The sequence below is a fragment of the Carassius gibelio genome, chromosome B2 (genome assembly GCF_023724105.1).
Source record: "Carassius gibelio isolate Cgi1373 ecotype wild population from Czech Republic chromosome B2, carGib1.2-hapl.c, whole genome shotgun sequence".
Classification (NCBI taxonomy): Eukaryota; Metazoa; Chordata; class Actinopteri; order Cypriniformes; family Cyprinidae; genus Carassius; species Carassius gibelio.
The window spans coordinates 24,842,049-24,869,275 of record NC_068397.1 but is presented as its reverse complement, the minus strand read 5'-3'; the positions used below and the strand labels follow the sequence as shown (position 1 = coordinate 24,869,275).

The 27,227-nt window shown below is 37.4% G+C and overlaps 1 protein-coding gene and 1 long non-coding RNA gene across 3 annotated transcripts; one reads left to right on the top strand and one right to left on the bottom strand.

Moving 5' to 3' along the window:
- Nucleotides 1–1,861: 1,861 nt before the first annotated feature.
- Nucleotides 1,862–5,038, bottom strand: LOC127950531 (uncharacterized). Its single transcript, XR_008152483.1, has 3 exons — nt 4,780–5,038; nt 4,318–4,383; nt 1,862–3,408 (listed from the first exon to the last, which is right to left on the bottom strand). It is a non-coding gene; the product is annotated as an uncharacterized LOC127950531 (long non-coding RNA).
- Nucleotides 5,039–7,664: 2,626 nt separating this feature from the next.
- Nucleotides 7,665–22,963, top strand: LOC127951117 (kelch-like ECH-associated protein 1A). Of its 2 annotated transcripts, none has more exons than XM_052548784.1 (7): nt 7,665–7,989; nt 13,876–14,485; nt 15,907–16,263; nt 18,129–18,805; nt 20,263–20,468; nt 22,120–22,296; nt 22,396–22,963. In XM_052548784.1, exons 2-7 carry the CDS (start codon nt 14,264–14,266, stop codon nt 22,572–22,574), a joined length of 1,818 nt encoding a protein of 605 aa, XP_052404744.1. In that variant the 5' UTR covers nt 7,665–7,989; nt 13,876–14,263; the 3' UTR covers nt 22,575–22,963. The 2 variants fall into 2 exon arrangements, with proteins under 2 accessions (XP_052404744.1, XP_052404745.1); XM_052548785.1 differs by having other exon boundaries at nt 7,667–7,989; nt 15,880–16,263.
- The last annotated feature ends 4,264 nt before the right edge of the window (nt 22,964–27,227 follow it).

Sequence of the window (27,227 nt, the reverse complement as noted above, 5' to 3'; positions counted from 1 at the left end):
GCGGCGCTTTATCTGTTGTAGAAAAAACGCTTGTTAATGCCTGGTTTACCGTTAGTTCCACGCTGGTTCTGTCTCGTAAATGAGTGAGTGGACTTCCTTTCCAGTTATCACCATACAATGCTATAACAAGAGGAAAGTCATCCAAAGTCTGTGAATGGTGACAAAGACCATTCATCTCAGAGCCCTCGAGGGAAGGGAGAACTCCCACCACATTCATTCATTCTTCCTTTATCCTATAACTTCATGTTTATGTCTTCTGCACTTCTGAACACCTCGTTCCTAAATATATTCTACTCTTCCAAACAGTTTACTCATGCATATGTATTATGTCTGAGTAAATGCCTTTTTATGAATGTTATGTCATATTAATAGCACACCTCAGGAAATTTACATTTACAAATCAAGATGTTGTAATCACTACAATCTCAGCAGGTTTAAGATAAATGAAATCCACACAAACGGATTAACAAGGTATAATTATCTGTGAATGAAGTAGCTGTTCCTGGGAAACACACAACTGGCGGAACTGACATGCACGTGGTCATTACACAGAAATAAGCTGCAGATTTCAGAGGAAATGGTCTTACTATCATCTGCCTCAGATCTTTGAGTCTTTAGGAATATAATCCAGTCCATTAAATGACTTTGGATCAGCTTGAAGGGCGAGAGTGATTATACTTTTCGCTAAATCCTAAAAGACGGGAAAATAATCCAAAACATTAGCTATGCTGAACACATACAAGGAGGAAGAAAAGGAGTTCCTCCAGCAAAACAGTATCTGAGTGATGTGTTAAAGGAGTTCTGCTTTGGAGACTGAACAACAAAGATAGTTAGAAACAGAAACGCGAACAAGAACTTCCTCTCGGCAAGCGAGTTGCAACGTAAATCTCTCGGCCAATTTGCTGACCGCATCTGATTGGACACATACCCAGCTTGGTGATGCCTATCCAGAACTTGACTTAGACTTCAAGCAATTGTCTGTATCTAAGAGGACATTTATCCTCCAGAAGCCTGCTCTGAGACAGCACAACACACCATAATGAGACAGGGAAGCATTGATTACCGGGACCCTGTGATTTAGTGGGTGAGCTCTGGCATGTGGAACAAATTATCCCACCATAAAGATTTCAGGGGGAATTCTCTTCGGGACAGAGGCTTGGACTTGCAGCATTCAAGCCGAGTGTGAAAGCATTGGCTGCTTTGTTTTGAAGCACCCCGAGGAACCCAAATTGGACATGTAGTGATATAATGATGATTACCCAAGGGGGGTTAACCTTAGTCCAACACACCTCAGCATTTTATGTCCAATCGACTTGGCCGACACAGAAACCCTCTTAAAAATGTCTGGAAAGCTGGGAGAGGCTCCAGCTCTGCGAAACATGTGCTGAAATCACTGTAAATCAAGCAATTTCCTCTTAATACACAGAGACAGTCACTGACCCCAGCGGTACAATCCTCACTGATTGGGAGAAAATGTTTGTTTGAAGTAGGGTCAAAGCCTTTCCAGACTCGGTTAAGCTTTGTTTATATTGTAATGTATGTTACAACGTATTATTTCTTTAAAGAATGGATAAATGTGAATTAACATGGAATGAACAGTCAAAGATAAAACTCATTCCTGACGGATACCCCTGACATAGTTTCTAAAGCCAGAGAAGCACCTTTGGCAGCCCCCCCAATAATGCATGACAGATGTATATCCACCATACACTCGGTGATGGCAAGATCTAGCAAATGTGTAGCCAAAATTCCCAAGAGACTCTTGAGTTGTTAACTTGTTCTTTCTCCTCATCTCCATCTGGATTCAATGTGCTGGGTGAAATGCATAGACAATCAAACAAGAAATGGGTAGAGAATAGCTGCGTCCGAAATCGAATACTGCGTACTGGGTACTACATTTGAATTTGAACGTACTACTAGACCGTTAGAAAAGTACGTTCTATATAGTATGAATGTGGGTAGTATGAATGGATTTCGGACGTACTACATCCGCCATGTTGACATTGTCACGTGACATACGTCGTCACAACAGCGCGTAAATTTAAAGAGCCTCTACTGAGCGTACATCGGTGATGTCTTTCGTTTTTCTTACCGCTTTCGTCTGCGTTTTTACATCGTTTGAATTAACAATTCAAAGCAGGCGTCGGTCAGCTGTTCGCAGATCATGCCTTCGTTGACAGCTTGTAAATCCTTTACTAAATATAAATTTAGCTTTTAATTTTCTACCTCAGAATAACAGCAGCTACAGCTGTGAACAGATTGACAACCTGATTTTATGTAAGGATATAAAGTAATTTATTGTAATAAATAAATACAAATAAAATTACACAAAACGAACATAAATTAATAAACTTGAATGAATGCTTAGACAAATACACATACACACACACACACACACACAGATATATACACATAAATACAAATACATTATAGAAATATACACAGAAACACACATACACACATCACAATATATACATTAATACATACATAATATATACATTATAGACAATATACACACATATGTAAATACATATAGTTAAGATTTAGATATATCAGCAAAAAAATTTGTAACCTATTGAAATTTTATTCTAAAAAACAAAAACTACATATTAACAGACTGTGAACAGCGTCATACAGGCTGCTGTCACTGGCCTTCGACATCCAAGAGCTGCATAACATTGTGCACAGAATGAGCAGGTCAGGTCTGTCATGGGGATTTTGAGGAGGCTGATTGCCTTCTTCACCACAGATGACCTGGGGGCAGTGGAAGCAGTTTTCTTCTGGTAGCTGACACAATAGATGGCTGTCACATACAAATTGAAACTCCAGCAAGTGAAGCCCAATGTTATTTCAACAGGAAGCGGTTTCATTCTGTTCAGCTGCAGGTCACCACCATGGTAAGTACCTTGATATCTTTGTTGAGTATCCTGGGTCTGTGTATGATGCCAGGGTGCTGAAGAACACTGGAGGCCTATCCACCTGCAGGAAAACACATCCTGGGAGATGGTGGGTATCCTTGTTTGAGTGCACACATCTGCCTCATCACAGCAGACAGGGAGTCTGAACACAATCCTGCACAGCTTTGATTCAACACCAATGATGCTCATGCACAGAACATTGTTGAGAGAGCCTTCAGGATAATGCAGACCAGCTGTGCTCCATCTTCTTCTTCAAGGCCCTGGAAGTGAGTCCTGCCTTTGTGCAGATGTTGTTGCATGCTGTGCAGTGCTCCACCACCTCGGTCTTCTGAATGAGGACATTGCTGATCCAGAAGTTGTGGAAGATCATGACGATGATACACTGGAACCCCAAAACACAGAAGTCAGCACAGGAGAGCATGTGCGGGACAATCTGAGCACAGCTGTGTCACACCAGATGACCATGTGCAGCTCTTCAAGAGCAGATTACCTGTAGGACAGTTGAACAGGTTAAGACTCTGCAAATCACTTCATGTTCTCATAGTGCTATTGTTTAAGCTTGTGTAAGTTGTGTAAGTTAATTTTAAGACTGTCAAATCAAGATATACATATATTAGTTATTTAAGAAATATAAATACTATAAAAAAAATCACATAAATATGTATAAATACACATGTAAGTATTTAAATTTAAACGTGTGTGTATTTATATATTCACATAAGTATATTACACTCATAACTGGGAATTCATATTACCGTTGAAAATGAAAATTTTACAATTTGAAAATCTAGAAACATATCACATAACATAGCATACCAACATATTTACAACAAGTTTAATTTTATAATATGTATTACTTTATCCCTGGGGTATATTTTAGATTTCCACTGTTTTCCACTCATTTTTGATTCCCAAATTTAAAGTCCTCATCTACAGTTACTGAAATGAAGCTGCTGAAGTTTATTTTCCTGACATTATTATAGAAACGTCTTAAGAAATTCCCTTTTGCTGTTGCTTTAAGCTCTATTATACTACTTTATGAAAATGTTAATGTGGTTTTGTCTGAAGCTTTAAAAAATAAATAAATAAATACATAAAGATAATAATTTGTATGGGTATTTCTCTAAAGTGTGGCACCCATTCTCAAGACAACATTCTTCAGATGTTACGATGTTGCCTGTATAAAAAAACAACTGGAAACTGCTACAAAATCAGTACACACAACTGCTTCAAAAGTTATTTGTTATTAAGTACTTTGCAACTGACAAAATAGCAACTGGAAATACCTGGAAATTCATATTGTAATAAAAAACAAAACAGCATAAATCAGTGCTTATCCTAACATAAATACATGTAAAGAGTGTGTGTAGTTAAGATTAATTTTAATTTATATACTTACTGAAATATGCTTTCCAGTGGATAGGGTTTAATCAGTGGATGAGAACAAGATTGTATTCATCAGTCTCTGTAAGATCAGAACAGGATTTACACATTACTGATGATTTATGATCAAACTGAGGCACCTATTAACAATAGTTTGCCTTGTAAGTTATCCAACAATTTTTTAAAATCAAAATATAAACACTAGTAAAATGTAATTTAACTCGTTTCAATTACTTAACATTTTGTAACTTTATATCATTAAATTACTTAACGAGCCGTCTGTATAAAGCAGCCTTAACAAGCTGAGGCACAGCCTCTCATTGATAATGATTATTAAACATATTTTTAAACTCAATTTACAAAATAGTCTCATCAGTTTACAATATGTAAAACTTTAACAAGTCAGTCGTTTACTTGGATTATGTTAAACAAGTACACTTTAACCACAATGAACAGCGTTAATCCATAAGGTACTTACACTTCAAAACAGCGGCGTCACGATTTTCCGTTATTTTCGAATATGAGTATGACGAGTCCTCTCCCGTGGCCTCATGGGATAGAGTAGTGTCCATCCTATGCATACTACGGAATTCGGCCGGAAGTAGTAGGCCATCCGGGTACATCTCGCATACTGTTTTTCGAATTCTAAGAATTCGGACATACTACTTGCTTCGCATACTGTTTTTCGCCTACTATATAGTATGGAAGTATGCGATTTCGGACGCAGCTCATGTATATTTCACCATTCATTCTCTTCTTCTGCCAATTCTTTATTCATTGGCGTACTTACTTCCTCTATCCTCTTTAGGTTATGCAAACCCTGCTGTATGTCCTGCATTACTGGAATGTGTATAATCATGTACATGTATATGTGCTACTGTACTCTTTGTAAAAGTGAAAATATTTAGACAATGTATTGTTCAATTCTTATCCTTAAGGAAAAGCTAAACCAACATGAGATTTAAAAGTCAATGCATAATATGAACATATAGGCAGAATAATGCGTAAATAAAAACTATTTTGTGGTCATTTACATGCTTTAGTTGTTCTGATGCTGCTCAGATCTTTAATTCTAAACAATGATACTCTCTTTTATGCTGCATTTTCTTCAATGTTACGATCAGCTATTTGAAAGTATAAACAGCAGTTAGAAAAGACTAATATCACAGTCGATAATTAAAGCAAATCTAGGGAATGATGCTGCATGTCATTCAAAAGCAACCATTAGAGGGAGCACAAACACAATGTATTTGACTCAATTTGAGATATAATTGTTTTTAGGATTGGGAAACATAGAAAGTATCATTTTTGCAACAATTGATAATACAAACTCTAAAGTTGTCAGGCTATGCAAATAATATTATAAAACTAACATGTTATTAATCAAATCTTAAATTTGCAAAAAAATGTCAAAGAGTTTCAGTTGGTTACTCTTTTTTTCTGATGACTAATCAGTATGCAAATTATTTTGATACACATGACAAATTAATCTGTGAAGCAGTCAAATACAATGGGTTTTATATAATAAAAATATTAACTAAGAAACATGTAGGGAGGGTTGCATAATGGGAGGGGGCTGCTGTGCATGGAGGGTTCTCAGTCAATCTCATGTTCTGCTGTCTCACTGTGCTGTTAGGCATTTCCTTTTTTCTCTTGACACTGAATGTGTACGTGAAAGAGTGCACCTGATGTCCTGCAAACACTGCAAAGAAGCTGACTGCATGTTATGCAAGCATAGGACAAAGTCTATTATCTTCTTGTGCAACATGAAAGAACACGCAAACACACACACACACACACACACGTTGGTATATGTGGTTTATGGGGATTCTCCATAGGCGTAATGGGTTTTATTCTGTACAAACTGTATTTTCTATTGCCCTACCCCAACCCTACACCTAAACCTAACCCTCAAAGGAAACTGTGCATTTTTGGATTTTCAAAATAACTAAATCTGCATGATTTATAAGCGTTTTGAATTACGGAGACACTAAAAATGTCCTCATAAACCACCTCCTCACTGTAATACCTGTGTCATACCCATGTCATTATACAAATTTGTGTCCTCATTAACCACATAAACAATCTCACACGCACTCACACACACACGCACGCACACAAAACATCTAGACCTGTAATTAATGGCAAATTATAATATTTTATTGTGATTCTTAAGTGCTTCACTAAAGTTTGCATAGCATTAAAATGTGTTATTTTAAAGATGAGTAGATATTATAATTATTATGACAGAATGATCATTACAATCATATCATAATTATCATAATAAATAAATAATAATTGATGCAATGTGTAAAATACATTCACAAAACTAAGAATGACAAATTCAGTGCTAACACTGCCAAAACAAAATGCTTTGCATATGTACCTGATCTTTGTAACAGTAAACTTTGCTGTCCTTTGTTTGAACATATTTGCTCTTGCATCTCCTGCTCTTGGTGGAATTTACATGGAAAACTATGTTTGTGCTTCAATAACTTCCTTAAGACAATGACAATGCAAGAATCAGTAAAACAAACCTCACAAATGCTGCTAAGGTCAAAGGCCTGGGTGTAACCCAATAAGAAACATGATCTTCAGGAAGCCTTGGAAGAATACTTAGGCCTACTGTAAACGATCGGCTACAGTATCTGCCAGAGATCCATAAAATCTAAATCTAAACAAAATAGAATCGACTCTTAATAGTATGGATGTACATATGCAACATTTTACATATAATCTGATACACAGGTAAATTAATATGCACAGCTAATATAGTATGAGTAAAGTTATAAAGTTATAATTAAAATTGTTGAAGGCAACTGTATTTTTTTAAAACATTTTACAGTTTTAAATGTTGAATTTTACTGCACAGGTTTGTGTCAACATTGTTAATGACTATGTTTCTAGGGGCAAACATCATCAGACTAAAATTCCCTGTTTGAAATGTGGATTAGCTTGTTCATTATTGTGGAATGCCACTCACAGTAGTCTGACTCACAGTAGCCTCAGTGACTATTAAAATCCAAACAAGCCCAAACAGATACAATGCAAATACAAATTTAATCTAGGATTAGGAAGAGGGGTTTCCCAGTGGATGTCTGTTCTTCTTGCATAACAAACGTAACGTCAAATTTTCCAGACCGTTAAGCATTCAGAGATGGATTATATGATAGACATGACAAATGAGAACAACTGTCAGTTCTCGATATATTTGCTTTCGGTTTGTCAGTCAGGCTGCATTGGGTTCCACTGGTGTTCAGATGAACAGAGGAGTTGCACAGTCATGCTGATGTCAGTGGCACTCTTTGTTTGGACGGCCGCCAGCGGGAGTGCGCCTTGGTGAGCGTGCACGAGTCTCCTTCATAGAGTGTGTTTGCAATCGCGCGCGAACGTGAGTGTACGCGCGTTTGCCCTCACACAGTCAGTTGACAGCTGGAAGGCGGTGGAGCTTCGCGACACATCAGACTTTCGATTTTTATTTTGTGTGTGTGTGTAGGTGTGTTTTGCTTTGACGTTTTACTCGCCAACTGCTAGAACATTCTGTTCGTGGATGCGCGCGGAGGGCATCCCCCTCTTCATTTATTCATCTCTCTTTTTTAATTCGAACAGCGTAGTTCTTTATATAAAACACCTATGACAGTACGTAAGCTGAAATATGTGAAGAACTGTCGCTGGTTCCTGATACAAGGTGAGTACTTTTAGGAGGATTGCGTTACATTGTTGTTGATGGACACCAGCACGAACTAGGAGCGCGCTTGACAGTTGTTTAACTATATGAAGTCATTTTGCTTCTTGCCTTATCAGCAAAATTTTATCAGGGTTGAGACTGCAAACCCATGGGGTGATGTCACAACTGTTAAAATCTTGAATGAGTGCTTCTTATCCCCCACCCCCAAATTAAAGTACTGACAGAGTAGTTCAGTTCTTTATAAAGCTTAAGCAATATGACAGCAGCAGTGCTTCTGTAGTAGCATTGTACAGACTCAGCTGAGGCCGCAGGTAAATATCAGCTTGATTTCTGACCAGCATGATTGCTACTGTAATATTATGCAGTACTTATAATATCATGTAACTTAGGCTACGTTTCACACAAAGTTTGGCGAGTCAGTTCGTATATTTCTTCTCACCCAACTGAGTCTGAAATAGTTCCAGACCATAGACTATATAAAAACATGGACGTAGTGTCCGTGACGTCACCCATAGGTTTCCAAAGAGAGTTTTTGAAACCAAAAGTGGGCGGAGCGGGCCGTCGCCATCTCGGCAGCGCGTCACTGCGCGTCATTCTGGGGTAATCAAAAATAGGCAAAAAGGCGGGAGCTGGTTGCTGAATCCATGTCCACCTAGCCCGACAGCGTTGACAGCAGCAGCGATCCACCTGTCACCACCTGTCACTCTATTTATGCAGAAATGTAAGTTTTAACATAATTCAAACTGATGAGTTATACAAAAAAAAAAATGAATAAAATTTAACCCCCTCATAGTTGTCATGAAAGGTAAAATTAGGTATATAGACCAAAATAATTTTTTGCACCAGGCTGTAAACGTTTTTTTCTGCTGTAAAGTTGGGCAGTTTAACATGGGGAGTCTATTGAGTCCCTTTTGCAGCCAGCCTCAAGCGGACAGTCAATGAATTGCAGTTTTAGTCACTTCCGTATGGGCTTCACGAGAGAGAGCGGGAGGTTGCCACTTGTTCCGAACATGCCGAAGCTTCAAGATTTGGTGGGTGTCACCAAAGCCCCTTTCACACTGCCATTCCGGCAAATACAGGGGTAAAGTGTTCCTGTAATTGTTCCCTGGTCGCTAGATTTGGCACTTTCACACTGCCAGTGATGACCCGGTATATGTGCGTGCTTTCACACACAACCCTTGAAGATCCCGTAACGACACGTGACATCAGCGCGTGACGTGTAATGTACGAGTCGACAACGCTTGGCACTTTATACTTTAACTGAAGCAAGCAAACGATCTCGGCGTCAGCGCGGAAAGTGAGGAACTAACTGATCTCTGCTTCATTACAGTTTGCACATATGTTTTCATCGCGAATGTTGATCTTCCTTCAAAACAGCCGGTAAAAGAGTCGCGCGATAACGCGCGTCATCACTTCGATACGGAATTAGATCTGGCTTTTGTTCACACAGCGCTCGTTCCGGATCGATTACCGCAATGTTACTATGTCCCCGACCCGGGTTCGATTCGGTAATCAATTCCGGGACGTGGTTGCTTTCACACAGAAGGCGACCAGGCAATGTTACGGGAATATTGCGGGTCGGACGTGCAGTGTGAAAGGGGCTCAAGTAACGCTCAGGCTGAAAGCCGGACTGGATCAGCGGGTATTAGTGGAGCAGAACGCCCCTTCAACTGTCTTTCTGCAGTCACTTGGCTTTAAGTCTACTCCGGGTTTTCTATGTTCTGCGATCTATACAAGAAACTCGTTCAGAGCAATCATGGAGCCATGTTAAAGGAGCGATGTTAAAGGAACACTCCACTTTTTTTCTTTTTTTTTAAATAGGCTCATTTTCCAACTCCCCTAGTTGTTAACTTCTCTATTAACAACGGCTATGTGTAGTAACAGCTGCTCTATGTGAAATCACGCACCTGATGGAATTAACTGCTGATTAGAGAACCGGCTTTACTGACGAGATGTGCATAACGATCGGCTGATCGTGATCGGAGCACCCCTAATATATATATATATATATATATATATATATATATATATATATATATATAAAATATAGAAACTCTTTGGTCATTTTTGAGCGAGATGCTAATGGTCTAACCAAAATCAATGATCTATGCTAAGCTAAGCTAAAAGTGCTACTGCCAGACCTGGAGATCCGCTGAATGGATTCTAAAATGGTAAAACTCAACTGTTTAACTCTAGAGTTGAAAAATGTGACTATTTTCAAAACAGTGGAGTGTTCCTTTAAGCCGACTTTCCACTGCACATGACATTCGGACACGACTGTGGCATTTCTCCCCCTAGTGGCAGTCGCACAGAACTTTCAAACCGGTCGAACAGCTACCGTTACCACGGCATATCCACCATTGTAAAATTAATAATTTTAATGAATATAATTAATGTATGAATGCATAGTCACAAATCAAATGACCCCCAAAACAAAAACAAAGTAGGTTTTATGGGGCTAATCAATGTAAATAATGATTTAATAATTATAAAATAATTATTTCTGCCATAATTATTCTAAAGCACCATTTTACAGAATTCATGTTTAAAGGATAATGTTAAAGTGAACAAAATATTGGTAATTCTAATATTACGCTCATAGTTTTTAATAGAATGCATCCAGTTGGCCGGTCGCAGAAGTTCAAATATTTCAACGCATCTGAAGCTCAAATCGGATCCGAATTTTCCGCATACACATAAGATCAGAAGTCCATGCAGCTCCCGAACTACTCTCCATTCGAAATGAATGACTTCCGGTCCGATGCTTGTCGTTCGTTGGAGATAGTGGAAAGGTGGCTTTATGTCTGACACCGAAACTCAATATATTGGAGACTGATATTTGAGCTGACAACCACGTGAACACAATATGGCATAAAACACAGACTTTTTAATTTAGTTTAATTTATTTTTATTTATTTTTGTGCATGGTAACTCCTTTGTGAAGCTGAATCTGAAATGTCAAAATCGATATTGCACATTTTATGATTGTTTTTTGTTTTGATTGTTGAAATCAAGAACAACAGCACTCTTGCTTGTGTGATATTACTTAATTATATGATTCTGCTATTTGTAATTAATTGTTTCCATGCTGATTTGAAAGCTTTAAGTGCTACATGCACATGTGATCAAGACTGTTCTGTTTCAGTAGTTCAGATTTTTCACTGGAGCTACCAAAAATGTTATTTTTAGCAGCAAATTGTAATACCTCTGTTTATGAGAAGCAGATTAGTTTTAATTCATTGTTATTTACTCACCAATAATAGCTAGAAATTATGTAAGGGATAAAGTACAATTAGCTGGTTGTTGTTTTGAAATACTGCAAACCTCCAACTGGATCACCAGGCAGGACCTCATAATCGACATAGTGGCAAACTGCAGCACTGGTCTGACTGTTCAGTCAACTGTCCCGAAACTCACTGGCCCTGGGCCGTCAGGTGATCCTTATTGTCCTAAGCTAATTGAACTGTTAGTAGTCATCTCTGTATGAGTAACATTGCAGTACATTCCTATGGTGTATGCGTGTTTGACAGAGCACTTCTGACTCTTTCCAAGATAACTAGTAGATTACAACCATTGTGCAAGAAATTCAGTGTACTTAGAACTTCGTCTGAACAAAGAATTTCCCATCATCCTGATTCTGTGTCAGTGATCACCACCCGGCCATGTACCCAGTGTCTTTATGATTCACAGTTTTCCACATAGTCATGAACACCTTCCAGTATGCTCATAGACTGACTGGCTCTTTATCAGGGCAATGGAGATGTGTCAGGGTGCAGTTATCAATGAGGTGTTTTGTCCTCTTGCTGACCTCAGCTATATAACTGTGACACAGTGGAATCACACTCTCCCTCCCTCTCGCTTTCCTTGGAAATCCCATAAGTGATGAGGACTTTGTTTTATTAAAGGCGTAGTCCAGAATCCATAGATCCCTCCCAAATTGAAAAATCTGTCATTATTTACTTACCTCCAGCAATTCTCAACTTGTTTGTTTTGCAGAGCACTTTTTAAATTAGTTCATGTGACCACATCTGTCAAGCTCCATAAAGAACAAAAACACTGCAAGGCACAGTGGGCATAATGTAGAGTAAAAAAAAAAACAAAACAAAAAAAAACAATCTGTACATGAGCAGAGGCTGGACATGATTTTTGGTGGAAATTAATGGTGAAGAAAGAATATGAATGCACACAAGTAACATCTATACTTTTTGTGTGTTTTCTGTTCTTTTTGGAGCTTGTCAGATGTGGCCACTATGAACTGGCTATGTTTTGTATGCACTCCTATAATGCAGTTAGCGCAGTACTGCGGTTAAGTTGGACCTCATGTAAACAGGATACTGTGATTATGTTTATAGGATTATGCTTGTAATCTGAGTAACCATAATTGCAGTAAAATGCACATTTTAATCAGACTTATATGAGTGCATATGCTTTAATAGCATTTAATGCACTTTTGACAAAGTGTGTTTTTTTATTGAAGAAAAACAAAAATGATCATGTACAAACACAAAGTATTATAGAGCAGGAAATGTACAGAAATGTACTATTTACGAACGTTTTGCATGTACCACCAAACAAGAGGGGAAGAAAACAGGTATAATAAACTTATAAACTTCTAATGAAAATAGTAAATTAATATATATATATTAAATAAAGCAAGCTAAACCTCATTAATTGGACCATCCAAAAAAGAAAAAACATTTATTAGCGGGTAATCAAAGTAAGCTTTGAAATGCAGGATTGAAAATTGGGGTTTGCCTGTGTCATGTAAACTTATCTTAATCCATGTAATTCCTCACCCTGACTAATGGTGTACATGTAAACACGGTCATTGTAGAGGAACTGCAGTGTAAAGGTTCTTCAAAAATGTAATCCGTTTGGTTCCCCAGTCACAGTATGTAAGTTTCGAACAACATGAAGCTAGGCAAATAATGACTATGCATTTAAATGCATCATCTTCCGCAGCTCAACAGTTAACCAGAACAAAAGTTCACTTGGCAGCACCTTTCTACGAAAAGTTCCAGCTTTTCACTTTCTGTTCTATAATTTTTCAAGTAACCTGACACTCAGCGAGTTAATGGTTAATCCCACCAAAGCCATAGTGCTAACAGTGCAGCATGTTAAAGTCTGGCTTAGCAATATGGCATGTGAGAGCATGACACAGTGAGCCTTTATGAGAGATGGAGGCCATGACTGAAGAAGCTCTCTTAGTTCCAAAAGAAGCCGTGTGGTTTGCAGTGTTGTCTTGTGATAAACCCTACTTTAAGAAAAATAAGTGTGTCCTCAGCACTCTGGATTGTGCAATATGAGCAGCAGAGATGACCTGCAAGTGTGGGACGTTACATAACCCATGAAAAAAATTTGCCTCTGATGAGCAACAACTTCTAGACTGATCAACAACAGAGACTTTGGCCCTCACTCGAAAACTATGTTAGTGTGCACAAAGGTCTTTTGATGCACAGCTTTTCCAGTTGTGCCACAATCATGGTTTTCGAAGTCTTGTCTGTATAATGCAGGAAATCACGTTGTGTCTGTGAATAAGGGTGTGGCTTGCCTCTTTTCCTTTTTTTGAAATCTACTTGACATCCGTCAAAGAATAGGGAAGTGAAATCTGATTCAGCCAAGTCTGCGCAACTGTCAACAGAGACTGTAATTAAAGACAGTTTCTTGTACACATTGTTATAGTAGAAATTGCCTCTTCAGGATTTACGTAATGCTGCCATTGTATTCCTTGTGTATCGCTTATTCAATGTGGTGTTTGTTTAGTTTTATATCTTAAGATATCTTCCTCGATCATCTTGGCTATATTCAATTATGCATTGGATAAACAATGAAAGCACTGGAGGGACAAACAAACATTTCTCAATGCTGTATCTCTGTTTTTCACAGGGTGAAAAGAGCACGAACCATCTCAGAGGACAATAACCTTTTGGAAGAACAGAATATTGCATTTTTAAAGCATGTGCTTAAAAGATTCTTTAAAATAACTTTGCTTGTACATCCTCTAGAGTATAAAAATGACTTTTAACCTCATCTATACAAGACAAATAACAGCACTTGTCTGATTGAAGGGAAACAGCGTGTAATATTTCAACAATGCCAACTTGGCTTGATACAGAAACTTGGTATGATGGACTTCTAACCAGACAGAAGAAACATGGCACTCTATCCCTAAGCGATCATCAGTTGTGCCTTTATTTCTTCATGACACGTGGATGGATTTAGACATTGTTCCACTGCAGTTGCCATCCATTTCCTCTTGTATCAGTGACACTCTATGTCTCGGAGAATGATATGTCCAAGAAAGAAGAGGCCCATCAAAGATGAGGATTTCTCTGCCATCGTGGTGCCCTCCATGAGGGGTCATGGTTACTTGGATTACACCGTTGAAAGTCATCCCTTTAGAGCCATGCAGATCATGGACGAGCTCCGCCATCATGAGTTGCTCTGCGATCTGGTTCTTCATGTCACATACAAAGACAAGATAGTGGATTTTAAGGTAAGAGCTATGGAATTTGGTTGCAAGTGTGCAAGAATGCTTGAATAGCATGTTTGACAATTTATTACAATTTAAAGTATAAATGCCATAAAAAAGCTGTTTTATTCTACTTAGTGCCATGAGACCTATTTTTGCACAGGTCAGTCTTTTTAAGTATCTCACAGTTAATAACTGCATAATGGAGAACAATGCTAGTAGACAGTATTTTTAGGTACTTAGGTTTTTCGGGGGCTATTTTGGTTGACCGGGTTTGTGTCAATATCACAGACTTTTTCCATGCACTATAAAGTGCTCGTCTACATCAGTATCTCAGTTATTCATAAGACTGTGTGGCCTTGACCTGTGAGAAGGCACTGTCTCATAATCGATTATAAATTACTTACAGCTTTGAAATGTTTTGCAACATTTATTATGTAAAGATTTCTAGATTTACAGAGAGGTGGATTGTGACACATTTAAGTCCAGTGTGAGCATATTAAATAACTTACATTTGTGAATAAGTATACTGAAAAGTTATTAAAAATGTAAAACAAGATTCATATGCACTAGAGTTCTTAGGTTTAAGGCTACTACAGTAAAAGCATGTTTTATAATGTTATTAGATTTTAAAATGACTATTTTAATATTTTGTTAATGTAATTTATTCCTGTGATGGCAAAGCTGAATTTCCAGCAGTCATTACTCCGATCTTATTATAATATGCTCATTTGTTGTTCAACAATCTTTTTTTTTCCAGGGTTCAAAAGAACAGCATTTATTTGAAATAAAAACATTTTGCAATAATGTAAATATATTTAACTTCTAATTTAATGCCTCCTTGCTGAATAAAACTATTTAACTTACTGAGCATAAACTGCTTTATGATAGTGTATATTTTCTATGCAATGTACAAAAGCAAAGATTTTTATAAAATTAAATATTACACAAAAAAAGCATTAAATTATTGCTATAAAAGGGCCTGTGTAATTTGTGCTTCAAAAAAAAGCCTAAATTCGTGTAGGTTTATAGTTTTTAGTGATTTTAGTTAATTTAGACAAAATAGTATAGAATTTTAATATCATCCATTAATCAGGTATTGCCCTTAACAATACAAAAATGAGTTTATTTTATCAGTTAGATTTAATATCAACACATCCCTTTTCTTTAGTATTTAGTATAGTAAACTACATAGTGTTCACTGCTTGAATATCAAGAAACAGGTTCAGCGTGTTATAGTTAATTTTTTTATGATATGTCCCTGGCACTGCAAATTACAGTGCACAAAGATAAATTGTCCTCATTACAAGTGCAGAATTATGTTAGTACACGTTAAGGCATTTAATTGTAATTATAAGAACACGGCACATACAGCTCTCATGATTTAGTTTCAGGTTTGTTTGTTTTTTTTACCCCAGCCATGAACAAGTGTCTACATTCCCCAGGTGCATAAACTGGTGCTGGCTGCCTGCAGTCCTTACTTCAAAGCCATGTTCACCAGTAACTTCAAGGAATGCAATGCCTCGGAGGTCACCCTGCGAGACGTGTGCCCTCAGGTCATCAGCCGCCTCATTGACTTTGCCTACACTTCCCGTATAACAGTGGGCGAGAAGTGTGTTCTTCACGTCCTCTTGACTGCGATGCGCTATCAGATGGAAGAGGTGGCCAAAGCGTGCTGCGATTTCCTCACGAAGAACCTGGAGCCATCAAATGTCATCGGCATCTCGAGATTTGCAGAGGAGATCGGCTGCACTGATCTGCACCTTCGCACACGAGAGTATATCAACACTCACTTCAATGAGGTGCGTGCCCCTTTGACTCCGTTCACTGAAATGTCAGTTAGCAGTGATCGATAGTTGCCACCTGCTGTGCTCTCTTAAGTAACTGTACTACACAGCCATTGACCTGTAACAGTTAGTCTTTGAATGAATGAAGGCTATAGAGAATGGCACTGTGGAGCTAATTGCTTTGTCAATGGAACTCAGGTCTGTCTCGCAGATGGATATTGATTCGTATAAAGGATCCAGCTGTCACATGAATCAGGCATTACTGAAATTGTTCACCCAAATTGTGAAATCATGTTACTACAACCCGCATTATTTTGTTTCTTCATTCATACAAAGAAAATAAGTGATGTTAGGTAGAATGTGCAAGCTCCTCTTTTCCCAGACAAAGAAAATGGATGGTGATTTATACTATAATGGTCAAAAATGACCAAAGTAAATGTGGTCCACACGACTCCAAGCTACGGACCCTTTTAACAGACTGCATTTCTTCAGTTATTAAAGGGATGCTCCACCCCAAAATGAAAATTTTGTCATTAATCACCCCCATGTCGCTTCAAACCTGTAAAAGCTTTGTTCGTCTTCAGAACCCAATTTAAGATATTTTGGATGAAAACAGGGAGGCTTGTGACTGTCCCATAGACTGCCAATTAAATTACATTCAAAGTCCAGAAAAGTATGAAAGACATTGTCAATGTCAATAGTCCAACTGCTATCAGTGGTTCAACTTTAACCTTATGAATCGATGGGAATACTTTTTGTATGCGAAGAAAAAAAAATACTTTGTATATATATTATTGATATATATTATTAATACTATTGTAATATAATATTCAAAGATTTGTCTCCTCTATATCTGCATCACTGTAGCGCCATTTTGGACTATTCAGACAATGTCTTTCATTCTTTTCTGGAGCTTGATTGTAATTTGCTTGGCAGTCAATGGGATAGTCACAAGCCTGCAAGTTTTCATCCAAAAAAAAAATAAATAATAATAATAATAATATATACCGATATATATGTACCAATATATGTATATCAAAAATATAGAAAAAAATGAAATATTGAGATATATTATTACAATTTAAAATAATTGTTTTTAAATTTATTATACTTTAAATTATCATTTATTTCTGTGATGCAAAGCTGATTTTTTTTTGTTTTCTGTATTTTTGATCAAATAAATGCAGGCTTGATGAGCAGAAGAAACTTCTTTCAAAAACATTAAAAATAGTAATGTTTCCAAACCTTTGGTTTGTACTGTGTGTGTATATATATATATATATATATATATATATATATATATACACACACAGTACAAACCAAAGGTTTGGAAACATTACTATTTTTAATGTTTTTGAAAGAAGTTTCTTCTGTTTAATAAACCTTTGGTTTGTACTGTGTGTGTATATATATATATATATATATATATATATATATATATATATATATATATATATATATATATACATACACATTTCACCACTATGATGACCTGTGCTTCTGAGAAACCCTGAAATGTTAAAAGGGTCCATTGTTAAAGTAAGTACTTTGTAGAAGTAAGTTCATTGCTTGTCTTCCGTCCTGCAAGACTGAAAACATTTTTTTTTTTTTTTTTTTACCATCCTGTATTTGCCATTAAAAAAGGCTTTGGTAGCTAAAAATGAAGAAAGGGAACCCATAACTTGGTGTCAGTTATGCCAAAACAAGAGCTCTTAATGATTAGCTATCACCAATTATGTAGCATTAAAGCATAAAGCATGTTCACACAGAAGCCACTTTCAAACCAAAATTTATTTCTGTTTGTCAAAAGGTGAATCTGCATGACCGACTTGAACTCATATGTCCATATATGCATGTATATATATTTTTCCTTGTCACAGGTAACCAAAGAGGAAGAGTTCTTCAGTTTGTCCCACTGCCAGCTGCTGGAGCTGATTAGTCAGGACAGTCTAAAGGTGCTCTGTGAGTCCGAGGTCTATAAGGCCTGCATCGACTGGGTTCGCTGGGATGCGGAAAGCCGAGCGCAGTACTTCCATGCCCTACTCAACGCAGTCCACATCTACGCCCTGCCACCCACATTCCTCAAAAGACAACTGCAGTCCTGTCCCATCCTCAGCAAGGCCAACTCTTGCAAGGACTTCTTGTCCAAGATCTTCCAGGAGATGGCTCTTCGAAAACCCCTGCCGCCCGCTCCTCATCGTGGGACGCAGCTCATCTACATAGCAGGAGGGTACAAGCAACACTCTCTGGACTCTCTGGAAGCCTTCGACCCACGGAAGAATGTCTGGATAAAATTAGCTGACATGGGATCTCCTTGTAGCGGGCTCGGGGCGTGCGTGTTGTTCGGGCTCCTTTATACGGTCGGGGGACGAAATCTCTCTCTGCAGAACAACATGGAGTCTGGATCTTTGTCCTGCTATAACCCCATGACTAACCAGTGGACCCAGCTGGCTCCGCTCAACACGCCCAGAAACCGAGTGGGTGTCGGGGTCATTGACGGCAGCATTTATGCCGTAGGGGGTTCACATGCCTCTACACATCACAACAGCGTTGAGAGGTGAGGCTGAGACAGGAAGAGAACTCGAAAAGGTTTTGTGTTGTCTCTTTTACGATGTAGGGTTTTTCCCCTTTATATTCTATTTCCTTTCTATTATTCGTATGCTACAGAATCAAAGCATTAGCACAGTGCAGAGTGAAAGATTAAAACTTGGTTGAAGGATTTTGTATTACACTGAAGACTGCGTCGCACACCTGTCCGTTTTGTACGAGATAAAAAATGAAATATTAGCAGAAGAGTTGTGTTACACGCTACGCTTGTGATACATCCCTCATCGGTTACAGGAAGTGTTTTGATTTGAAAAAAAAGCGCTTTCCATCAGGGTGTAGAGATCATTTTGCTCGGTTCTTTTCCAAAAACTAACAAGCTCCAGGCAAATCTGTTTCATAACGTACATTCCGCGGCACAGAGTCAGGTTAGGCATTTCAGAAGAAACACATTTCTCCACAATAAGTGGTATGAATATGATATGAATATTTTATACTTATTAGACAGTAAGCACAGTGACAGATCAGGGAAGAAGACCTTTCTTGAACTTTCATCAGTAACTCAAAACGTAAGTGACATGTGAATGTCATATTCATATACTGCATGACATATCACAATTGAAAGGAGGGAATCTATTGTATTGGGTTGCTATATTTACCATGAAATGGTTATGGAACATAGCATTTACATAAAGAAGCAAACTACTGTGACCTTATTACATTAATAGTCTTGCTAATGATGAGAAATGAGCTAATTATCTTTAATTAGTCTTGGGGGGGGGATGTCTAAATGACTGCAGCAAATTACAAAAAAAAAATTGTTTTCATGTATTAAAATTCTAATGTTAGTGGCATAAACCACATTAACTCTCTTTTATTTCTTATTTTAGCTGTGGATTTGTGGAGTTTTTGAAAAGCTTTTAGTAGACGAGCACAAGTTCAGATTTATAACAGAGCCATGTGAATCCTATTGAGGATTATTTATGACTGAGTGAGCAGCTCAAACCGACCGTTAATCTGTCCAGGAATGCAGGGAGAGACAGAACGTGTATTCTATTTAGAAACTCGAGTAAAACGCAAATTCCAAACAATGAATGTCGATAGATCATCTACGATTTCAAAGATGAGTGAAATTCAAGACTCAGAAGAGAGAAACTCAAGCTTTTAAATGGAGATATTGTATTGTTGGCCGGTTAAATGCAACCTCTTCTAGCTGAAGGCTGTTTTTTTTTTGTGACATTTTGTTGGGTCATATATCCACTCATGGGAATTGCTTGCAGTTATGAATGGTATTTGGCACTAGATATCATTGTTAGGAAAACAAATTCTTGAAGATATGAGCCTGAGACATTAAGAATGATTGAAATCTTTTTTGTTTTGACTTCCTCGTTGGTATTTCTAGGAAATCATATTCCTTGACGACAATATCTTAACTGGTTTGTAAGGATTTCATGCTTATTGTCTTCTCAGGTATGACTCAGAGACAAACCGCTGGACATTTGTGGCCCCGATGTCAGTGGCGCGGCTGGGGGCCGGTGTCATCGCGTGCGGGGGAAGTCTGTATGTGGTTGGAGGATTCGACGGGGACAACCGATGGAACACGGTTGAGCGCTATCAACCAGACACGAACACCTGGCAGCACGTGGCACCTATGAACACAGTTCGGAGTGGTCTCGGTAAATAAACTGCTCCATTTATCAAACTAATGAGTTGGAACGGTTTTCTTTTACTTGACATGTTAACTGCATATGATGTACCGCGTGAATAGTGCGATTAAATAAAAGTGACTAAAGGGAACAATATGAAAATAAAAGAACAAAAGGCCACATCATATCTAATCAACTGGCATTTTACAGCATGTTGTTACAACCTGCAACAACATAAAACACCATTAAAGTTGAAACATAATACTGTACTGTTCCAGACAATGATTGAACCTTTGTATTGTCAGCACTTCTTCTGTTATTACCTTCAAAAGATGAATCACTTTTTATATTTCTCATTTGTAAGTCACTGTAAATAAGTAACCGCTAGATAAATAAGTGAAATAAATGTGAATCAAATATAATTTAAATAACATAAAACTTTCTAAGGAAACAAAAATGCAAGTATTTTTTATTCTTGAGTTAATCAATAAAAAAGTTGCTGGAAACTATTTGTAAAAATGTCCATGATGATGACAGCACTTCCAGGAAAACCTGCTTCCCAGAGCTGCTTGACCCTGCAGCTAACACAATAAGCTGTAATTGATAAAACAGTGGCATAGTCAGTCAATGATTCATATCAGAAGAGCTGAAGAATTAGCTGTGCAGTCAACATAACGACGTTCAGGGTTCAGCGGCTGTGCATTGTGCATTTGATACAGGAATTAAATTTCTGCCGTCATTTATAAACCCTTATATTATTCCAAAACAGTTCCTTCTTCTTCCATTTAATAAAACAGGTTAAGTTTTAAAGAATGTTCGCACTGATTATTCCACACAATGAACATAGATGGGACCAGGAGCTGTCCAGCTCAAAAATAAGAATCTTAAAAGTAGTGCATACATTGACTACCAGTCAAAAGTTTCAAATAAGTAAGATTTTTGGAATGTTCTACTTATTTTAGTGGTCAGTTATTATTGGGACTCAAATGGATTAAATTATTACGAATGTTGAAAATGGATTTAAGTGCTTAATATTTGACCACCATTTATTTGAAATCTAAATATTTTGTGACATTATAAATGTATTTGCTGTCAGATCACATAAATTTAATGCAGCCTAAAAAAAATCTATTTTATTATTTCTTTAAATCTTACTTTCCACAAACATTTGAATGACATTTTTCACAAAAATATTAAACAGCAAGAAGGTTTTACAGCATTGATAATAATCAGAAATGTTTCTTTAGCACCAAATCAGCATATAAGCATGAGTTGACACTGAAGACTGGAGTAATGATGCTGAAATTTTAGCTTTCCCCTAAAATAAATAAATTACATTTTTAAATGTATCAAAAACAGAAATGCTTATATGTAATGTTTCACATTACTGCATTTTTTGATTAAATAAATGTTTCCTTGGTGAGCATAAGAGACTTTGTTTGACCACTAGTGTGTATTCCAAGTTTTCTGAAGCTATATGGTAGCTCTGTGTGTTTGAAACACAATGAAAATACTGCTTTGGAATTGTTGACATTCTCAGTCACCGTTCACTTTAATTGTATGGCAGGGAGCTCCATACCGGAATGTACTAAGAGAAAAGAAAATACTCCAGATTGTTTGTATTAATGAAATAATCACTAGTTGATATGCACTAAGCTGTCTGGTGTTGTTCTGTTTGTAGGAGTGGTGTGTATGGATAACTACCTCTATGCAGTTGGTGGCTATGATGGTCAAACCCAGCTCAAAACGATGGAGAGATATAACGTCACTCGAGACGTGTGGGAACCCATGGCCTCTATGAACCACTGCCGCAGTGCACATGGAGTCACAGTCTACCAATGCAAGATTTATGCGTTAGGTGAGCTGGATGCATGAACTGATACCTTGAAGGCAATGGAAGTTGGTTTGAATAAAAGTTTCTGCTAAATGCATAAATATAAATATTATTCCATTTCAGGTGGATTCAATCAAGGGGGTTTCTTGTCTAGTGTGGAGTGCTACTGTCCAGGCAGTAATGTATGGACGTATGTAACAGATATGCCTGTTGGGCGCAGTGGAATGGGTGTTGCTGTAACCATGGAACCCTGTCCTGGAATCCTGCCAGAGGAGGATGAGGAGGAGGAGGAGGAGATGTAATGTAGCAGTTTGACCTGTGAACTTGTGCCATTTTGAAAACAGCACATGTTGCATTTCCTTCAATCGTCTCAATGCATGTGATGCCAACAAGGTCATATGTATGTAATTTAGGTTCATTTGAAAGTTTTTTTTTTGTTGTTGTTGTTGATAGGTCTTCCTTCTCTACAAAGTGTGTGTGATTTAAAGTGAGACACGTTGATAATCACTGGACTAATGAACCTCCGATCACTTTATAAGGACTAAATGAATATCCTGTGACAGAGACGCACACAGTAATTTTGTTGAAGTGCTAAATATGTAATTTTGTTAGCTCGTTCTATAATAATTTTCATGCCTGTAAATGCACTGTTTAATGTGCACACCTGATAAAACACTGAAATCTAAAGAAAGTCTGGGTTTCGTTTCTGACAATTTTGGGATCTCTGCTGTCAGAAGTGTTTGAAGTAACATTTTCTTTGAAGTTAGGCTATATAATGCATAAAAAAGCAATTAATCTGTAATGTCTTATAATACACCTTCTAATCAGTTGAATTTTCTTCTAAATAATTATAATTTCATGTTATAATACTATTACAATAAACAGGTAAATATTATATTACATATAATTTAAAATAAATCAGATACCAATAATGCATTAGAAATATCTTTGCATAGCCATTAGGCAACAGGCTTAATAAAAAGTGTTACCATAATTACTTTTCACCACTAGGTGGCGGACTTCTACTTGCAAATGCAATGGGAGCACCTACACGTCTCAATACCAACACCTGTCTTTGCATTTGACTACTTCTCTACTTACATGACGTATCACTTGTATTTGAAGACCCCAAATCTTTGTAAAACTTTTGATTACTCAATGAAAAATATATAATGAAAAGTTTTCCTCAAAATCTTTCAATTGCTAAACATAAAGAATGATGGGATATGCTTAGCCTAGATATATAGTGAAAATTAAAGCCACTGAGCTTTGGCATTATTCAGACCTGGGACAGACTTGTGTCCACTTTGTAGTGGCCAAGAGAGCAAGTGTGGGTATTGAAACTGGCCCATAGTAGTGAAGAGATGTACAGTAAATTTGCATGATTTTAATGCAGGTGTTCAATATCAATTGGTTACAATGATAAACAGTGTTAATTCATGAGAGTTTAATCATTCAAGACCTTTAGTTTGATTAAATCTTTCAGAGATTAGTTTAGAAAAATAATACTTTGTGCTATTTTTTTTTACGTAATAAAGACAATTATTGTAGTGATGTCACAATATTAGTCATCCATCATGCATCAAAGGTTTGTTTACAGAAACTGCCAGAGCCTTGCTTTGCCTCATCCTCAGGTTTCAGTGCATTTTTGCTGGATGTGTCTCAGGAAAACCAGCACACATGGAAACTTTTGTAGATCATAATGTGTTAAACGTTTGTATTGTTATGGATAGGTTTGTTGCTGCTGTGTTAGAACAAGGTTTGTGATTCCTACTCACTGTCTCCACATGTTATAGTTTACAGAGAGAGGCTCGTTACATTTCCACGGTGAGACTCAATGGTTTGCTTACCTAGTGATAACTGTTTAATCCACAAACACAGGGGCTCCACTTTATTTCTGCAGGTTCCTGACTTTATCCGTATCAAATCATAAGTTATCATGTCAACACTGGCATACTGGGCAAACAGATTCCAGTCCTTGGGCGGCTGGCTGGCAGATCCTCACCGAGTGGCAGGATGTGAGATGTGTGATCAGCGGGCAGTGGATCTGTCACACACAAACACATGCTGAGAGACACATATGAGTGTGAGTACTAACCCAAGGCCTTGTTTTGGCTCATCCTGAACTCTGATTGGATGGAGAGCAGGGGCCGTCTCTTCCCCAAACCTAACAATATATCTGATGACTCACACAGCAAAGTATGACGCACTCTCCAGTACACAGACATGTTCAACAAACCTCAGCCCCTGAATTCATGATTCGGTCTGACACACAGCCACACATCTTCTATAGAGTGTAAGGGACTTGAGACAGCATCACAATCCTTAATATTAACTGGTCAAAGCAAAGAAGGCTTACTTGCACGTGGAAGATGCAACGTTTTATGAATGCAACAGTATGAACTGGCTGTAAGGATGTTACGGGCAACACAGTGCAAATATATTGTAAATGGATATACAGTATTGTCAGTTGCCGCATCCAAGAGAGTCATGTAAATATGCAAAAACCACAAGTTATCATTACACCCTGATATTAGCAATATAAGTGAACAAAATCATTGACGTAATATGTAGTTCTGTAGGCCCATTGACTTTAATTGTAAAGGCGGCCATTTGTAACTCGAACATGGCAGGTTTCAGTGAATTCTGCTTCAAGTTATTTTAGTTGTACAAAAACAGTCCTTTATGCTGCTTGATGTTGCAAACTAGTATTTGTTATCATATTATTTTTTTTATCTACTATTATAATTGTAAACACACTGGTTTATTGCCAATAGTTTTATCGTTTAGTGCACTCTTGTCTATCGGCTAAATCGGAAGAAACATTTAGCCTACAGGAAATAGCTAACTTCCGCGTTGGAAATAAAGGTGGATCAACTGAATCGGTTTACCTGTGCTAAAGGTAGGCCTACTTCTATTGAGTGTTCATGAATGTGTTAATCTTCACATTCACACATAGGAGGCGCTAGGATCCTTTCTTTCTGGGGCTGACAGGAATCATAAAATGACTGTTTGCCGCTGCTGCTTTTCTCCTCATGTGGGGGGAAACATGCTAAAATTGCTATAACGTCACCGCCTAATTTAAATAAATAAATAAAACATGAGTTCTGCTCATATATCAATTGTCATATTTAAGTTCTAAACTACTTTTTATGGCTTAAATAATGTGCATTGTCGTTGCTGGCTTGATGTTTGTCATCTTGAGTTGTTGACAACATCCAAATAACCTTGACAGATGTCAATCATAAGTGTACAATGTTATATTTCTGTAGACTTTAGAGATGTGAAATCCTTAACATGTATTACACACACACACGCGCGCGATACAACGTTTCAGTAATCACAAACATTTACAATCTATCTGTTCGCAAAGAAACGCGTCGCCTGCGTAAAGGTAACCATAGCAACAACTGCTCGATCTATCTGTATCCGAGCTTACATCGTCAAAATACTGTAATTATTTCCCACTTTTTGTATATATACACACACACATAACAAATATTTACACATATATTCCTTTAAAAAGTTTCTCCGTTAAAGTCCTGTGACTAATTTGCACACCAAATCTAAGTAACAGAGATACCACATGGGATATAAATCTAGTCTTAAAATGCAACTTGATTTTATACGACACGTTAACGCTACCGGATTTGTCTGTATGTCCTTGGCCCCTGACTTTGGTTTAAAAACTAGTTGCCGTGGCTGAGGTTTTATGTAAGTGGTCCAAGACATATTTTAGCATCTTAACCATAATACCAGATAAGAGCATATTTTATGTATATTTAATTAAGTATTTTAATAACATTCTAAACATGGACTTGAATACTTCAGTGTAAATAATACAGAGGATGACCGATGTCACGTAATGTCAATGATAACTGAACTCAGCTGCATAAGCGCATAGAAAGATGGTTATCTCGCTTCCAACGTGCGATACGTGTTTCAATAACAGCTTCAACTCAGTCTAATAAACGCTAACTCGTTTCATCAGGCACGACATCATCTCTCAACGGTGTTCATGTGGAGGTCGTTTGAAATAGCGAATGACTGAATTGCTGCAAGAACGTCGCAACTTCTCTCGCAAACCACATCGTACAACTTTGAAATCAAACTGTGTTCGAGACTTATTTTTCCAAACTAAGCTGAGAAGCACGAGTGGACGGTTTCAAGCTCCCCACTGTGTGAATTGATTCTACTATGGGTCTGCCTGAAAGAGGGCTTCCGGAGCCGGGGGGAAATGTAGACATTATTCCTGTTGACGCATTCAGTTGTTCAAATTATATTTAATATATACTTAGGATTGATCACTTAATATATTTTTAAAAGTATGTTCAGTCTTACTCACAGAAATTTCAGAACTTTACCTTCTTATTCGTTGCATACGGAACCTTACGCGTCCCTGCCTGAAAAAATGGAACATTCCACAATTTATTCCAGGGAAAGACTGACAGTTTTTTGGGTCATGAAGCAGCTGTTCAAGTCAGCGTCTCATCCTCCCTCCGCAGGAATAAGAAATTAGTACATTTGAAATTAGATAACCAAGATACAAACTTGCGGAGTGCAAGCAAACACAAATTTCAGAATGCATCATACGTATAAATAATAACAGCAATAACAATAATAATAATAAGGGTTATTTTGCATATGTAAAGCAATGGTTATTTATCTTTTGTAAATGATCAGTATTTCAAAAAGAAATATAATAATAATAATTAAACTGTAATTAACCTAAATTAACTGTTTGGTCAATATTTGTAAATAAATTATAATTAAATCAAAAATATTTTTTAAATCATAATTTGTATTTTCTTTGGAAAAGATCAACTTAAAAGGTGTTTTACGTTGCATGGGAAGTTGTTCTGTCATTTATGATGCTCTGATGACCATTGCTGAACGTCTCAGCTGAAAAGACTGTGGGCACATGCCACCTCTTATGCCAATAATTTCTCATCAAT

Bases quoted from the DNA above. Each gene is read 5' to 3' on its own strand.
- LOC127951117 (XM_052548784.1), top strand. From the start codon at position 14,264: ATGTCTCGGAGAATGATATGTCCAAGAAAGAAGAGGCCCATCAAAGAT. The intron at 14,486-15,906 runs GTAAGAGCTATG...TACATTCCCCAG, and splicing joins ACAAGATAGTGGATTTTAAG to GTGCATAAACTGGTGCTGGC. The intron at 16,264-18,128 runs GTGCGTGCCCCT...TCCTTGTCACAG, and splicing joins TCAACACTCACTTCAATGAG to GTAACCAAAGAGGAAGAGTT.